Here is a 17,794-nt window from a genome sequence, read left to right as displayed (position 1 = left end):
TCCGGCCTCCTACCCCGCCATCCAGTGCTCCCAAGCTCCTCCGCCTGTGCTTCTCTGGGGGAAGCAAGCCACAGAAAAATGCATGAGATGCTGATGCTGTTGCCCTGGTGGCAGTGGTGCTGGCCGAGGAGCGAGACATAATGAGGAAGGAGATTGCCCCTCTCTGGTCTCCACTGCTCCCCAGTTGTGAGCCGGAAAGTCAACCAGGCTTCTCAGGACAATGAGCATAGATGCAGGCTGGCTTAGATCCCTCCACAGCTTGAGAAAAGTGGGAAGGAGTGAAGGGAAGCAATGCCATCCGCATGTCCCTTCTCCTTGGGAAGAGCCCTCCACGTTCTGGATTGTCTTTCCCCAGCAATGAGGCAGAACTATGGCAGCGCCCAGCTTGCAGAGGGAAATAAAGCAATTTGGTGGGTTTGACTGGTTTTCCTTCTGTCCTTCACGTCCTCTTCTCTGATAATGCACGGTGTCCTTCCGCCTTCTTCCTCCCTCTTCCTCCCCCCCGGGCCGCACTGGCTTCCCAATTCGGTCTTGGTTTTCTCCATGTGAGAGAAGAGCATGCATCGGAGGGGGGAGCAGCTCTAGCATTTGTCGTCTTCCTCTGTGTCACTCAGGAGGTCACTGACAGCGCCACACATCATGCCCGACCCGGGCCCCCCGCGCCGTCGCCTCCGGTAGTGCCCATTGGGCATCTGCCAGCTGTGCCGCAAGGGCGGGGCGGAGCCGATGGTGTTGGAGCGGCCCAGGCTGGTGGCCACAGCAGCTTCGAAGGTGAGCGTCTCCTCCTCGCCACAGTCTGAAGCGTGGGAGTCTTCGTGCAGGGCCAGGTAGGGCTCAGAGATGTAGCGCTGTGGGGAGGACTGCTGGCCCTGCTTGGCGTGGGGGGAGTTGGAAGACTCAGTCAGGCAAGCGTTGCTGCCCTCCAGAGCTTTGGAGGTGAGCAAGGAGCCGCCCTCGCTCCCATCAGCAGGTGGAGAGAGGCTCCCAGTGGCGTGTCGCATCAGGGAGGTGTAGGACAGGAGGGGCCGAGGCTTTGGAGGGACTGGTGGGAGCTGCCTCCGACTTCGTCTTGGGGTGCTGGTGTCAGAGATGGAGGGTATGGAGCTTTCACTCAGGGAACCGGTGCCCTGGATAAGAGAGACATGCCATGTTAGTCTGTGCCTGGTGGGATGCCCTTTCAGGACCTGCTAAGACTAAGGTTTTACCCAATTTCCTCCCTTCCAGCCTCCTACCCTGCTATCCAGTGCTCCTGAGTTTCACCTGTGCATCTCTGGGAGAAGCAAGCCACGGGGAAAATGCATGAGATGCTGTTGCCCTGGTGGCACTGGTGCTGGCTGAGGAGTTAAGACAATGACTAGGGTGACAGAACAAGAATCAAATGCCTTTGAGTTGTGGTGCTGGAGAAGATTCTTGAACATACCATGGGCCACGAAGAGAACAAATAGGTCTGTCTTGGAGAGGGTGAAACCAAGTTTCTCCTTGGAGGTAAGGATTTTGAAGCTCCATCTCACATACTTTGGGCATGTGGCCAGGAGTGACCATTCCTTGGAGAAGGACGTCACCCTTTGGAAGGGAGGAGTGATAGCAAAGGAGAGGAAGATCCTGGATGAGATGGACTGACACAGTAACTGGGGCAATGGGGGGTTGGTGTGTCGGAGATAGTGAGACAGGCTCAGGACAGGGCAGGCTTCAGAGCTGTTGTACATAAGGCTGCTACGAGTCTCCAGCAACTCGACAGCACATAACAACAACAAAGTTCCTAAAGGGAGCTCCAGTGGCTCAGTGGTAAGGAACTGCACTGCCAACACGGTTATGTGGTTCGAAACCACCAGCTGCTCTGGTTCTGGAATAAAGCTAGTCAGTATCTCCTGTATAATTTACTAGCAATGAAAATCCACTGGAGGGTCGGCTATGGGTCGCTCTAACTCAGTGGTACATAACAACAGTAGCAATAAGGTTCTTAACGAGTCTTGAAGGTCTAGTCCTTATAGTGTTGCACTGCTAACCAAAATGAGTGTGTCTGCAGAGGCTCAAACCCATCTGTGACTCCACAGGAGAAAAATGCCTAGTCTCCTCCCATTAAGGTTTACAGCCTCAAAGACTTGAGGAAGGGTCACTATGTAATCAGAACCAACTGGGAGGTGGTGACTTTGAGTTTCTGGTTGTGTTTTTTTTTTTTTTTTTTGGTGGGGCCAGGTGCAAAAGAGCTACCTGAAAGACTAGAGAGGAAACGTAGGCATTTATCTAAGTTTAATAAGACAGAAACAGCTTAGGAAAGAGGGGTTAGGATGGCTGTACAACTCAAAGATACAATCAGTGTCACCAAATTGTACATGTAGAAGCTATTGAATTGGTTTAGCTCTTGCTGTGCATATTACCAATGACAATTAAATGAAGTGGAAGAGGTGGGGGAAATGTGATAAAGAAAACCAGAAACAAGGTGAACATATGCTTTAGGCTTGTTCTGTATGAGAAACCCTTCTTGGAAGTGAGTCTAAAGGAATCTCAAATTCTCTCTTACTTTCCCTTCTTGTTTCCATATTTTTTAATAAAATTTTTGATTTATACTGGTTTACTTACAAAGTTTATATACCCTGTTTTTCACACTGGATCTTTCCCATTTCCTTCACCTCCCCCCCCATCAAATTATGTGACCCTATGGTTAACCCCCCTCCCTTCCATCCTCACCCCTCTGCTCCCCTCCTTCCCCTTGGATCCTCATACACGTTCTACAATAATGGTCTTACATAGTATTTGTCCTTATGGCACTGAGTTCACTTAGCATAATGCTCTCCAGTCCCTCCCAAGTTAGGAAGAGATTTACAAAATGTTTCCTTATCTTTCTGGAAGAGTACTGATGCAGTGAACTTGACTCTCCACCTCCCAGCTCAGCTCTGACTTGACCTCTTCCTTATTATCCCCCTGAGACATCTGAGCCCAGGTGTTGGTAGATGGACATCCAGGAAGGGTTTCTAAGGTGTGTGTGACCCCTAAACCACCTGTTTCAGAATGTCCTGGGGAAACTCAGATTTCCAAGTTACTGGGATAGAATCTCAAGGTCCCAGGAATGTTCGGATCTAACAAGCTCCATGAGTGCTTCTGTTCGGAACCAAAATAGGTGCACAGCTGTTCTAGAAGGCTGCCTTCTCAGCTGCCCATGTCTCTGAGTGTCTGCAGCTGCAGCGGTAACCTTTTCTCCCCTCCTGACTTTTTGCTGAGCTGGTCTCTCACCTCTGCTACACAGCATCTTGAATAGAGACAAGGTTAAGATCGAGGAGGAAAGCAGGAACAAAACATCTTCCCACATAGCTCAGACAGACACTTCTTCCTTAGACACTGGCTACCCAAAAGGCCAGAAGGAGAGTCAGGGTTTTCCTCATGGGATGGCTGAAGCCAAGCAAATGAAGTTGAGCTACTGACTTACAAATTCTAGATATGGCTTGGGAGAGATGAATCACTGTTCCCACAGAGACTAAGGATCACATGACTAATCAGAGCAATCCTCCTGGCTCAAGGACAAGTCTGTCCGCTCAAACCTGGCTAAGAGATTTGTGAATGCAACCTGCTGTGACTTTGTACTTATGGTTTATGAAGTCTGGGATGGGATGACCTCTAAATGACATATGTCTTTGGGAGAAGAAAAAAAAAATCTGGTTTTCTGTAAATTCACTTGATGAGTACCCAAGCCTTATGTAGCTGATCACGTGGCATAGCTGATGCAGGTTCTTGTGAAACTGAGGTTTTTGTGGGTGTTTCAGCGTGGCTGCTGAATGCCCACTTCTGCACCAAATGTCACCGACCACTCTCTCCTGTTTTCCTGTAGGAACTTCAGCTTGCTGGGTGCTCACCTGTCTGTTGGGGGTCTGAGACCTGCCCTCACTGGGCGACCTGGACTGATGGCGCTCGGGGGACTCCCAGTCGGCCTGGTTCCCTCGCTCCTCTGAGTTGCAGCGGGAGACATCAGGAGAGAGAAGGTGCTTCCGCTCTTTTGACCGGCCCCGCTCTCTGCCCCCGGAGCGGTGGGTATCAGACTTGTGGCCTATAAGAGACAAGAGTAACTGGTTATAACTCATCCCATGCTGTCCACCAAAGATGAGGAGAAGTCTCCTGGGACCTTAAGGAACCCTGGCTTCTGATTCCAGGTCGACAAGTGATCTGAAAGGGAGACAGGAGAGAAAGTCTAAAAAGAAAACTCTTTCATAAGCAGGTAAGTTTGCAAGTTTCTGCCAAAAAGACAAGAATATCATAGTATGCAATCTGTTCTCTTCTGCTTCCTTTTATCTTAGGAGGATAATGACAGGTTTTGCCAATAATATGGCCCAGGAATCCCCTTGGTCCCAACCACAGGTGTGAAGCATTTTTAGGAGACGATGGTATCAGCATAAACAAATTGAGAAGCATAAGCCCAAGCACAATTTCAGAGGGAGAACATTGGGCTTGAAATCAAAGACCTTGGTTCTAGCTCCAGTCCTTCCACTTAGTGGCCATATGATATGAGATGTTGTGTTGGTGAGTACCATCAAGTGGGAACCCACGCATAGCTGACCCTCAAGTGGGTTTTCAGAGGCAGTTAATTGCACATGAAGAGGATGCACATCTTTCTTCTGCAGAGCAGGTGTTGGATTTGAACCATGTGCCTTCAAGATTGTAGCACAGCTTCTTGCCACCAGGCTCAGCCATTACATTTTCTTTTTTTTCTTTCACATTTTCATTTTTGATTCCTCGTCTAGTTGAGATCAACAACTGACAACTGAAAAAAATCAACCAGACACTGAGTTTTCTGCTTTCTGTTTTCAACCCCTTTCCTTTAAACTTATACCCTAAAGAAACCAGCACCATGACTCGAACAGATGTATGCACACCATGTTTATTGCTGTGTTATTCACAGTAACAAAGAGATGGAGGCAACCCAAGTGCTCATCAAAACACAAACGGACAGAAAAACCATGGCACATTCACACAACAGAATATTATGCAGCATTGAAAAATAATGGACTTGTAAAACATGAGGGAGCCTGAAGGACATTATGCTGAGTGAAATATCTCAGTCACAAAGGGACAGATACTGCATAACATTGCTGTTATAAAATAGGACAGGCATGGAGAGGATTGGGGAGAGAGTGGGCATACTGCATTAAATCAGATGAGGGGAAGAACCGTCTGAAATGAATGTGTGATTAGGCATTATATGTATGACAACAGTCTGGGACAAGGGGTGCATTGTGGGGAGGGTTGCGAGAGGGTGGAAGAAAATGTGTCACAATGGAAAAAAATTTAAAAAGAATAAATTGAAGAATATTGAAAAAATTATAAGAGAAGCATTGATCACTAAAGTTTCAATTAGAAAAACAGAAGTATACTTCTGGTGGGTGCTGTTTGGGCAATCTCCTGTGTGATATACTGTCTCTAAAGCCCTGTTGGAGACAGTTCTGACTTGATGGTACTCAACAGTGTGGATAAAAGTGGAGTTAGTAATCGCAACCCAGTTTGCCTGACTTCCATCTGTTGCCCCCTCTCCGCTCCCCAGTCCAGGAGATCTCTGGTATATTCCCAAAGAATCCCAGAATTTTTAAAAAGGTGACACAGGTAAGCTTCAATTCTGATGATTTTTATAACTTCCTTCTGAAGGAGTAAGTGCTCTCTGGTGGCCTAAAGGCAGGTGGTTCAAATCCACCAATTGCTCCATAGGAGAATGATGGGCAATATGCTATTTAAAGCCTCTGAAAACCCAGTGAAGGGTCAGCCAGGAGTAGGTTCCGGATACTAAGTCAGACATAGGAACGTCCTTTGGGAAGATGCTTTCCTCCGCCTTTCACTTCCTTCAAGCCTTCTCTTGATCTGCATTGTTTCCAGTGATTTCCAGTCCTTGTTCAAACGTGCCCATCAGGACAGGAGTCCACTGTCTGACGGGAGAGGAAAACGGCGAAGTCCTCACCTGAGTCGGAGTTCAGGCGATGGGCAGACAGCCGCAGGGAGGAATGGTAACTCCTGCGGCGTGACTTGTATGTGTTTTCACTGCTCCGCTCCATGGAGAATTCCTCCAACCATGAGGAATTTGAACGCTTATCCCGAATAGTGGAAAAGGAACGTCTCATGGAGCTAGGATCTGTCACCACCTGAAAAAGTGAAACCCCAAAGCAACACAAAACCTGGATTAATACTGATGAGATCCAATGGTAACTAAGCAATGAGATAGAAATAGGTTTGGAGCTTGTAAACTGTAACCTCAAGGTGGCTTCCCCTCAAATCCTTAGCTGTTTCAGAAACTTCGTGATGTTAACAGTTACTGGAACTGGCCCAGGGCCTTCCCTTGCTTAGGAAAACAAGGAGCTGAGTGCATTCAGGTCAAGATCAAGGAGAAGGCCAGCATGTGCTGAGCAAGCACCCCACAACAAGTGACCAGAGGGGCCAGCCAGGACCTGCAGCAGACAGGGAGCTGCTTCTGAGATACAGGAGAGTAGCTGTCATTAAGTCTAAAAGGTCTATGGCATGAAAAAAGTACCACTCTCACCAGAAAATGTCCCCCCCACCACCACCACTGCATGAAAGGAGAGGGTGCATTTTTAACAGCTTCGGAGAATACACAAATGAGCCCACTGGAATACAGGCTTGAACATGGCTGAAATCACGAGGATGGCACAGGATAAGGCAAGATTCTGATTTGTGGTTCCTAAGGTCGCTATCGGTTGTTGTTGGGTGTCATCGAGTCAGCAGTATTGGTTGTAGTTGACTTGATGACACTGAACAAGAAGAAGAATGCATGGCTTCCCCAGCAGTCTCAAACACTGGCATGTTTACTTGCCACAGATGTCAAAACATGTGCACAAAACCCCCTCTTGTCTCTGTCAAAACTTGATGTAAGACAGACAGACAGGAAAAATAAAGCCAGGTAAACAGACAAAGAAATGAGGCGTGGCCTGTACTGGTTAGCACAGGACGGTCCAGACACAGAGCTGTGTGTGAGTAACTGTATGTGTGCTGGGGTAGCTGGGAACAAGAAAGGAAGAAAAATGCGCAGGAAATAAAAAAAGTCCTGGGCGAGATCTCTTGTGTGGCTGGTGGTCTTGAGAGTGTTCAGCCCATCTGCAGGAGTGATGTCATCATGGTAGCAGGGCTGTGGGGTCAGTGGGTGGCTGGGGATGAGCAGAGGACTCTTTGGAAAAAGGCCTAAGAGCCAGACCTTGCTGAGAGATCATCTGAAAATATCAGATTACTCTTGGCCTGAAGACCAAGCTGAGAGATCATCTGAAAATATAAGATTACTCTTTCAGAACCCACCAACTCAGCACAGCGCTGGATGCCTCTGTAAGTGGTGGGCGGTGGCTGCGTTTTACCTGGGGATCCACAGTCAGGCGTGGCATGGAGGCTGCCCTCCCGGATCCCGCATGCTCCTGGGTGTCCGAAGGAAGGTAGATGCCATGGTTAGAGGACTGCACGCTTTTTAATTCACTAACCTCTGGCTCCTGGAAATAAACACACAGCCATGCTTGTGGGACTTGGTTCCGTCTCGTGCTTCTTCCTGCCAGGGGAGAGTCTGCTTCCTTTATACCAAGAATAACCTTCAGAAGAGAGACCTGCATCTTTACGGTCTCAGCTGTGTGTGTGTCTATGGGTACACATATGTGGGATACCAGATGTCTCAAACAGACAGCTCAGGAATAGCTTTCAAATTCAATTATGGTCCCTTTCATGCCTTTTTAAAGCTTCCCTAACTGGGATTGAGATGTCAATGTCACCTTTCCTAGCCCAGTATCATCTTTTCCCCCCTCACTGAGCAGTGCTTCACCTTTTATAGTTTTGTGAAACAAATATGGGAACTTTATTTTCTGAGAGATATAGTGTTGAATTTCTTACTTTTAATCTAAAGAAATTTCCTATGAGATAAGTACAGCTCAAATAAAACAACTTAAGGACTCTGATTTGAAACCGACTCATAGCTGATTCTCTAGCAGATTTCAGAGGCTGCACGGGAGGAGACTGTCCACTTTTCTTTCCTGGAGCAAATGGTGAATTCAAACTACCTGCCTTTGAGTTGGGAGTGCAACTCCTTAACCACTAGGCCACCAGAACTCCATCTGAATTAAAGAGAAATGAATATTCTAAGGGATGTATCAGTTTGTGATGTTTGTCAAAGACATGACACTTCTCAAGCCTTAAGACACATGATTTCATTAGGTGAGTGTTCTCTGATGACTGAAACCATCCTAAAATGTGAGGGATAGCCATCTGTTAAGAATACTCTAGACCACTGCAGTCCAATAGAAACGGGATATAAGCTATATATAATTACAGACTGCACAGAAGCCAAATCAAAAACATAAAAAGAAATAGATGTAATTTTAATAACATATTCTATTTAATCCAATGTATTACCAGATGCCATATTAACATATAATCATGAAAAACATGAATTTGGTATTTTCTATTTTCTGCTTGGCCACAACCTTTGCCATGAGTGTGTAGCTTATACTTAGAGCACACCTCAATTAGGACGAGTCACACTGAAGTGCTCAACAGCCCATGTGCCTAGTGGCTATGACACTGGACTATGTTGCTCTACAGCATTGGACAGTTGGACCAGAACTCCCTGAGACCCTGCGCAACTGACTCATTTATGTTATTTTCCTGGTTACACAGTGTTAATTTGGCAAAGGTATATGCTGTATTCAAATAGTAAAGTGTGACTTCATAAAGATGGGAATTGCCTTAAGAAGCAAAAAACTTAAAAAGAAAGAAACTTAAGCCTTTCTCAAATATCTGCACTGCATGTGGTTCAAACCCACCAGGTGGTCCTTGGGAGAAGGATGGGCAATTTCTTTTCATGGGATTTATTGCCTCTGAAAACTCACGGGAGTGTCAGTTATGAGTCGGTTCCAACGATACTACTAGAAAGTCTAGGGGAAAAGCAACGCTGTTTTTAGGAAATGACACCCTTAAAACATGAGTGTGTGTGTGGGTCACTGCTCAAAGGAAAGGGTGCTTAATTCACCTCTCAGCTTCCAGGACCATTCGGCTGAGTGGTTTCTGGCATGAGTTGGAGGAGCGTCTTTCCAGGATGTGTGATGGGTGCACTTGAAGGAAGTTACAAAGTCTGCAGGACATGCTTTATAGACTTCAAACAAATGTGGGACAACATTGCAGCCTATGGGTGTTAGAGGTGGTGTAAGACGCATGCATGCACACACGTACACACACTCCATATGCACACACACACTTAAGGCCACGCCTCAGGACATGGAGCCACAGCCCCCACGGAATGTCCAGGAGTACACAGTGGTGAGGGTGCAGCTCGGGCTGACACCTTGATTGAATTACAGACACCAGGGGTGACAACGAGATGAACATGGATCCAAAGAGTCCTGGCACTATAACTCAGTCCTGGGGAACCCGCAGAAATAAAGGATGATTTAACAGAGCTTCACTGCAAAAGAAAGGGCAGACACATTATTGAGATTTTCCCACTAAACTCATCACCAAGCAGGTAAGAAGAAGGACACCAAGAGGCACTTTTAGGAACCACAGACTCTGTACAGACAAATGTCGGAGATAATGCAAGTTCAGTTCCAGATGACTGCAATCACAGGAACACTACAATCGGGTGAGCCACGAAAGGCTTTTGGTTGCTCCGTGCATAGAATAGTTGTGTTTACAATATACTATAGTAAGTATAAAACTGCACTGCAAAAGGCTCGGAACATTGTAAGAATTAGCCAAATGTGACACAAGGGCTCTAAATATGTACATGCTGTTGGAAAAATGGCACCAATGGACTTGTCTGACACAGAGTTCGCACCAATTTCCAATTTGTTGAAAATGCAGCATCTATGAAGTACAGTAAAGTGTACCACAATACAAGAGGGATGCCTGTACCGGTTAATCTTTGGACTCTAGGCCTACATTCCTAGGGGAAAGACAGGGAATCACTCCCCAATGCCTAAGTACAGCCCTGTCCTTCACCCAAAACAAATAACCTCAGGTAACCCTGTGGTGTCTGGCCTGGCAAACTCTCTAAACATAACCATGCATGGTACTGTCTCAGCAATCCCAGGAAAGGAAGTAATTCATTTGGTTAAGCTCCCAAATCATCCTCCACCTCTGAACACACTCCTCATACTCTATGAGACATGTACCCCACAAGCAGGCCAACACCCACACTCCACACCAGGCCAAAGAACACGCACACTGCAATTTGAAGCTCAGGAGGGCACCTGATCTCACGGCTCCTGAACTAAGAATCACGGGGAAAGTCCATTATGTTTGGGAATTGCATTTTAGCTTTGCATTAGCAAAACTTAAACTTTATCTGCCCTTCATTCTCCAAGCTTTAACTTGACTCAATAGGTGTCTGGGGAATTTTACCATTTCTGCGGGTAAGAATCTCATTTTGGACTCAGGAAGGTGAGTCTGAGGGGCTGTTCGGATGCTTTTAACCTTGAAGAACTGTGACTAAACAACCCAATTTGCCCGAGTCCATGTAGAGCAAAAGTAAGAGACTTCTCTGTACTTTCTGACAGAGAGTCAGTCACCGTTGCACACACTGCTCCTAAAGTTTGGAGGAGGGACCCTTCACCGAGGGCTTGTGGGGAACAGCTGGACACACTGCACAGCTGGTCCCGTCACCCTATGATAATTCACCTTAAGGCTCTCTATCAAAGGCAAAATTTTATATGTGAGTTTTGTTTCTGTTGTAATGCTGAGGAGTATAAACCAGAGGGCATGGCCCAAAGCAACAGAACTGTCAGTTGTACCTAAGGGGCTCCTGGTTGTAGAACCAGAAGAGTGAGCATTTGTTAGAGAATATGAGAAAACTGGCCATGACGGAGGTAAAGGTAGGACGTTTCCAGGGCAATTGGTTGAACTACCAGAAAGGTTCTTTTCTGGTAGATCATGACTATGTAATTAAATGAGGTTGGTTGGGATCAGGAAACCAAGAAGTGTTTTCCAGGCCATGTAACTCATCAATTCACCAGAGACTGTTGTTCCTGGAACTGTCCATCATCGGCTGGGTCCATACATGCCAACTGGAATATTTCCTGGGGGGAGAGTGGACTCATTGAAGGGTATCCACTTCGGCCACTCCTGAAAAGTGATGTCAATTTCAGAGGAAAGAGAACAAGAGTGGGAGAGGGAGAGGGGGAGGGGGTAGGGAGAAGGGAGGGGAGGGGGTAGGGAAAAGGGAGGGGAGGGCAGGGAGTGGGAGAGAAAATGAATCAGAGACGGTCATATCGTATCTTCTACAACCATCCCACCCCAGACAACATTTCCTTCCCATCCTGGGTAACACCTTTCAGCCTTGTTTGACTTGTAAAATTGGTAACTTACAGGTATCTGAGTCCTAGAACAGAAGATTTAAAACATGCATTGGAAAAGGGAGAAGCTGTTGTTTCCAACTTGCATTTGGAACCATTCATCATTTGCTGGTGACTAGCATATCTGTGACAAATGCCATCATTTGTCACACGGAGCCATATGGAAGACCAAGGCTGAGATTGCAAACCTGATTCTGCTCAGTTTTCCTACTCAGTGGAAAAATGGCTTCGTTTAAACAGAGAACAGTTTGTTTAAATATTAAACAGTCATGGGCTTTTAAAAAATTCCCCCTACTCTTAGTAAGTATATAGACTCATTGTGCCAGTTTTCCTGTCCAAATTATACTCAACTCAATGAACACTTACTTAAAAAGACTGTGCCAGATACTGCCTATTGGTTCGTGAATTATATCGAATGATTTCAGAAATTGGGCATTCAGAGCAGATCAAAGTGGCTATGAAGGAAGACACTAAGATTGTGACGAAGTAAGAAGACAGGGACATAGTCTGCCAACTACTCAAAGATCTAAGAGTAAAGCATGAAGAACTTTCAGAGTGTGCTGGATATTAAACTTGGTTTTGCACCTCCTGCAACTCTTAGCCAATCGTATCCATTGTCTTGTTTAGCAGAAAAAGAAGCAGGCAATCGTTTTTGAGAATTCAGCTCTCACTGTCATTCATGGTCACCAGGACAGCAATGGACAGCTACCAACTTGATTTGTTCAAGAATCCAGAAGATGTGTTATAGGAAAAGGAATAGAAGTCAGTGATGGAGGCAGCAGCTCATGCAAAGTAAGTAGAGTGAAAAAGGGAGCAATGGAATACCATCTGTTCTAGGACCAGGCTTCTGCCCCAGAGAGAGCCATGTAATTGAATGTTTCCAAAGGAAAATCTGAGGTATAAGCAAGAATTACCAATTACCTCAAAACAATCAGTATGTACAATATTGCTCAAAGAAGCTCTATTGGCACAGAGGCTACACACTCAATATTAATCAAAAAGTCAGCAGTTTCAAACCCACAAATTGCCCCACAGGAAGATGAGGCATTCTACTCATTTAAAGAGTGCAATCTTAGAAATCCTATTATTGTTGTTGTGTACCAATGAGTCAGGACCAACCCATAGCTGACCCTCTGGTGGGTTTTCAGAGGCAGTTAATCGCACAGGAGGAGACTGCCCATTTTTTTCCCACAGAGCAGCTGGTGGCCTCGAACTACGTGAGTTTGGGATTGCAGCACAGTGTCTTGCCACTAGGCCACCAGAGATATAGGCCAGTCCTCTTCTGTGTCCTGTAGGCTGGCTATGAGTTGGAATGGACCCAACTGCACTGGAATTACAAACTCACTCAGCTTGAGTCATAGGGAAAGACTGAAATAGCAGAGAATCACCTAACTGGATGCTTGCTGACAGGGAGAACTTTAGCTCGGTTTTCAAATCTGTGACAGAGCCACCTAATATTTATTTAATCACATGCTTAAATGCCAGTCACTCCACCCCAGTGTGCTTTCTCTTGAGAATAACTGGGAACAAGATGAGCAGAGTCATATAATAAGAATGGGTTCCCCTTTGTCCTACAGAGAATGAGTAATGGCAGAATAACTTTGCATCACTGACCAGCTTTACAGAGGTGAGTAACTGCAGCCTAGATGAATTCCTACTTAAAATCCTAGTTAGGTTTTCATTGCTTTTAGGATATAGTCCTAAACCAACAATCTATACATTCATGATCTGGTTCCTCCTTCCTGGCATCATATTCCTCCTTGTTCTCTGAGTTGCAGGTCTTTTTTCAGAAGTCTAGCATACTTCTTTCTGTCTCAACACTTAAATACACACTATTCCCAGAATGCTTCTCTCCAACACCTTTACTCCCAACAAACTCTACCTGGGTTATATTGAATTTATTCTTAGGAATTCCTAGGAAAAGCCTCTTTCTTAAGGAAATCTCCTCTGATCCATCCTTTCCTCCACTTGATAACTGGTGTGATCTCACAGTTCTACAAATTCGTAGAACCCTTTGTTTTCCTTCCTGGTACTTGTCAGAATAACAGTTGAAACACTGAAGATGACACATTTTCTTACTTAAATAACTAGCTGTATGATGTAAGATCAGGGAGACCCCTGTCTATCAGAGATACCCCTGCATTTCCAGGGCAGTCTCTATTTGAACAAATATGCAGCACTATACATATATTATACAGAAGGTCCCAAGAAACCAGCTTGCAGTTCCACCAGGATCCCCATCTCAGCCAAAGCATCACCACCCATCCAATGGCTCATGCCAGAAACTCCAGGTCATCTTTGATTCCTTTCCTTTCTTCACTCTGTGTGGTAAATTAATCACCCCCTCCCATTTGCTCTACTTACTAAATCACTCCCTCATTTGACTACCTTTCCCCAGTCAGTTCAAACCATATCAAAGATTATTTATATAACAGTAGAAATCACAAAACGGTATTCCTGAGTCTAGAACTGCTCCCCTCCAATCCTTCCTTTCTTCACACTACATTCCAGAGTGATCTTTTCAAAGCATAAATCAGATCAGGCCACTCCGAAGCCACTTGTTGTTTTTGTTGTTAGGTGCTGTCAAGAGGTGAGTGCAACTCATAGCAACTCTATGGACAACAGACTTGTCCTGGATCGTGTCACCTCATCATGCCTGGTACACTTGAACCCACTGCTGAAAGTCACAGTGTCAGTCAATCTCGTTAGGGGTCTTCTCTTTGGCTGACCCTCCACCTTTCAAGCATGATCTTTCTTTCCAAGGAACTCCCTTTCCGGGCTACCTGTCCAAAAAATATGAGACAAAGCCTTGCCATCCTTGTCTCTAAGGAGCACTCTGCCTGTACCTTTTACAAGATATATGTTTGCTCTTTTAGCAGACCAAGGAATGACCAGTACCCTTCTCCAACACCACAACTCAAAGGCACCAATAACTCTTCTGTCGTCCTTATTCAGTGTTCAGTTTAAAGAGGCATAGCAAGTAACTGAAAAGACCATGGCTTGAACCAGAAGCACTTAAGTCTTCAATGTGATACCATTGTTCTTTAATATTTTGGGTAGGTCCCAGATAGCTGACCTGCTCAAAGTAATACATCTCCTGATCCGCTGACTTCTGGTACTAAAAGTCTTGGTTATAAATCCAAGTAAGATGAAACCATAGTTTCAATCTTTTCTCCATGTATCATGGAGTTGTCTGGCTCAATGATAAGGATCTCTGTTTTCTCCGAAGCTCAAAATCCCACTATTCTAAGATGAGCTCTGCCCTTTTGATCCTGATTATTAGGCTTTGAAAGGCATAACCTCAATTGCTGTTATAGACTTAAGAGTCAATTTTGCCCAAAATCTGTTTCGTGCCACATCTGACCAGTTAGCTCTCTGTGCTCCAGGGATACAGACAGATTTTAGGCTCCCTTCACTACTACAATATCTGGAGAAGCTGACTTTTTTCTATCTCAGCTCAAATCTATATCCTCAGGAAGACATTTCCAGCTTTCAAACCAGCTGAACTGCTTCTTTTTCATTGCACCACAAGAGGCTGGCCTTTCATATTCATAATCTTTATCAGTCCTATAATTTCTATATTTTCATTATTTGAGTAAAAGTCTATAACACAAATTGGTTTTTCATTCAATCGTTCATACAAGTTGTGTTTAGTAACATCAGTTACAATAGTATTTATAATGTGACTACACATTTCCCACTTCCTCTGTATAATTCTCACCTCCTATAATTCTTCTATCCTACTCCTCCTGCCTCCAAGGCTTTATCCCTTCACAAATGCTGCTCTTTTGACCTTACATGGTTGTTTATTCTAAGGGGTGAACAGAAGTACGCCCTTGGTGTTATTAGTCATGCTATAAGCCTGTCTACTGTTAGGCTGAAAGTTGAGTCAAAGAGCAAAGAGGCAGAAGTGGGGAGGTGAGTTTTTTTCTAGGTTTGGAGGGTGACTGGGAGCCACAGTCTTGGGTATTCCACCAGACTCTATAGCACCAGTAAACCTGGCCTTTTAAAAATATTTTTTGTTTTGTTCCACATTTCCCCCTATTCTATTCATGACCTTCTACTGTGATCTCTCTCAGAATGGCCAGCAGTGGTAGCCGGGCACCACCTAGTTCATCTGGTCTCAGGGTGCTGGAAGCTGAGGTTGGGTGGTCCATTAGTCCTTTACACTAATAGTGTTAGTACATTTTTGCTTTGCTTACTTGTAATTTCTTTTTCAAGATCTATCTTTATGGGGACTGTGATCATGTTTACTGCTGAATGTACACTCCCTGGGCCAGTGCTTGACTCTAACCATTACTGGCCAAAAGAATGAATTAATTAATTCATAGCCAGAGCTGGAGTGAATCTATGATGAAGGTTAATTTGTACAACAAACTGTTGGGAATAAAGGAGATCTATATAGGATGTCAGTTTGAAGACTAAGATGCACTTGATTCAGGCCATGGTTTATTCAATTACCTGCTACACATCAGAGAGCTGGACAATAAATAAGAACGACTGAAGAATAATTGATGCCTTTGAGTAGTGGTGCTAGAGAAGAGTTCTGAATATCCCATGGACTGCTAAAAGAATAAACATATATGTCTTGGGAAAAGAGCAGCCAGAGTACTCCTTGGAGGCAAAGATGGTCAAGTGTCATCTTTCATACTTTGGACAGGTAGCTAGGCCAGTCTATTCCCTGGAAAGGAACATCATGCTTGGAAAGACAGAGAATAAGCGAATGAAAGGAAAACTGCCAATGAGATGAACTGACACAGTGGCTTCAACAATGGACTTTTCAAGTGTGTCAGAGACACTGAGCATGGCACAGGATAGAGTAGGATTCAGGTTAGCAAAGCATTATAATGAAATGTGCAAAGAGCTGGAGTTGGAAAATCAAATCGGTCGCATTTGCTCAGCTTTTCTTATGTTGAAGGAACTGAAGAATAAATTCAAGTCTCACATTTCAATACTAAAGGATGTTGTGAGCAGGATGTTGAATGACCCAAGAAGCATCAGAAGAAGATGGAAAGAATACACAGAGTCATTATACCATAAAGAATTGTCTGATACAGAATAATTTCATGAAACAACATATGATCAAGAAGAAATGATGATGGAGGAAGTTCAAGCTGTTCTGGAAGGAAGAGGCATAAAACAAGGCCCCAGGATTACCAGTTGATATATTTCAACAGCTGCTGCCCTGGATGTTATCACCAGGTTGTGCCAAGAAATCTGGAGGACAACTGCCTGGCCAACTGACTGGAAGAGATCTGTATTTATTCCCATTCCAAAAAAAAGGTGATCCGATAGTGTAGAAAACGACACAAACGATGACTTAACACATGGATTTCACCTGATGCGCTGCAGAGGAACAAGAAACAAGACTGACTACATTTGTGGAAGAAATCACTGGAGAAGCTCAATATCAGCAGTCAAAACTAGGCCAGGGTGGACTGTGGGTCAGTTCATCAATTATTCATATGTGAGTTCAAATTAAGGCACAAAAAATTTAAAATAAGTCTACAGCAAACAAAATATGATCCTGAATCAATTATATCTGAATTTCAAGGTCATCTTAAGAATAGGTTTGAGGCACTGAATACCAGTGATCATAGATGAGGGGAGTTGTGGAATGATATCAAGGTTATCATACATGAAGAAGGCAAAAGGTCATTAGAAAAATGCAAAAGAAAGAAAAAAATCGAAATTGATGTCAGAAGATACTCTAAAGATTGCAATGGAGTGCTGAGAAGCCAAAACAAAAGGAAAACATGTCTCAGTGAAAGAGCTGAACAGAAGATTTCAAAGAGCAGCTTGGGAAGACAAAGCAAAGTATTGTAATAGAATGTGCAGAGAGGAGCTGGAATTGGAAAATAAAAAGGAAAGAACTTGCTCTGCATTTCTCACTTTGAAAGAACTGAAAAACAAATGTAAGCTTCATGTTGTAATACTGAAAGACAGTATGGGCAATATAATGAATGACCCAGGAAGGATAAAAAGAAAATGGAGGGCAACTAAAGATGGCGGACGAGAGTGAGACAGCAGTGAAGCCACCGGCACCTCAGCTGCCACGGATGATGGACGAGAACGGGAATGGTCATGAACATTGCAGCAATTGTGAGAACGAGGAGGACAACCGCTGCAACCGGAGTGGTTTGAGTCCAGCCAATGACACTGGAGCCAAAAAGAAGAAAAAGAAGCAGAAAAAGAAGAAAGAAAAAGGCAGTGAGACTGATTCAGGCCAGGATCAGCCTATGAAGATTAACTCTTTGCCAGCAGAGAGGATCCAGGAAATACAGAAAGCCACTGAACTGTTCTCCGTGGGCCAGGGGCCTGCCAAAACCATGGAAGAGGCTAGCAAACGAAGCTACCAGTTCTGGGACACACAGCCTGTCCCCAAATTGGGAGAGGTAGTGAACACCCATGGCCCTGTGGAGCCAGACAAAGGCAACATCCGACAGGAGCCCTACACCTTGCCCCAGGGTTTCACCTGGGACGCC

The 17,794-nt window shown here is 44.8% G+C and overlaps 1 protein-coding gene across 4 annotated transcripts in view; it reads right to left on the bottom strand.

Moving 5' to 3' along the window:
• Positions 1–471: 471 nt before the first annotated feature.
• The window catches only part of CACNA1E (calcium channel, voltage-dependent, R type, alpha 1E subunit), a 564,119-nt gene continuing 546,796 nt past the window's right edge, over positions 472–17,794 (bottom strand). For 2 of the 4 annotated variants that reach the window (XM_006887738.1, XM_006887739.1), the window contains 5 exons: positions 10,968–11,079; positions 7,335–7,463; positions 5,936–6,116; positions 3,849–4,039; positions 582–1,127 (listed from right to left, as the gene is read on the bottom strand). In XM_006887738.1, the coding sequence (XP_006887800.1) occupies positions 582–1,127; positions 3,849–4,039; positions 5,936–6,116; positions 7,335–7,463; positions 10,968–11,079 (1,159 nt within the window). Of the gene's footprint in view, positions 1,128–3,848; positions 4,040–5,935; positions 6,117–7,334; positions 7,464–10,967; positions 11,080–17,794 lie in introns of all 4 variants that reach the window. The other 2 variants (XM_006887740.1, XM_006887741.1) reach the window with 1 other exon arrangement.

The sequence above is a fragment of the Elephantulus edwardii genome, unplaced genomic scaffold, assembly GCF_000299155.1.
Source record: "Elephantulus edwardii isolate Elephantulus edwardi_28Jun2011 unplaced genomic scaffold, EleEdw1.0 scaffold00061, whole genome shotgun sequence".
NCBI lineage: Eukaryota > Metazoa > Chordata > Mammalia > Macroscelidea > Macroscelididae > Elephantulus > Elephantulus edwardii.
The sequence above is the reverse complement of the archived record's forward strand: the minus strand, read 5'-3'. Positions and strand labels throughout refer to the sequence as shown.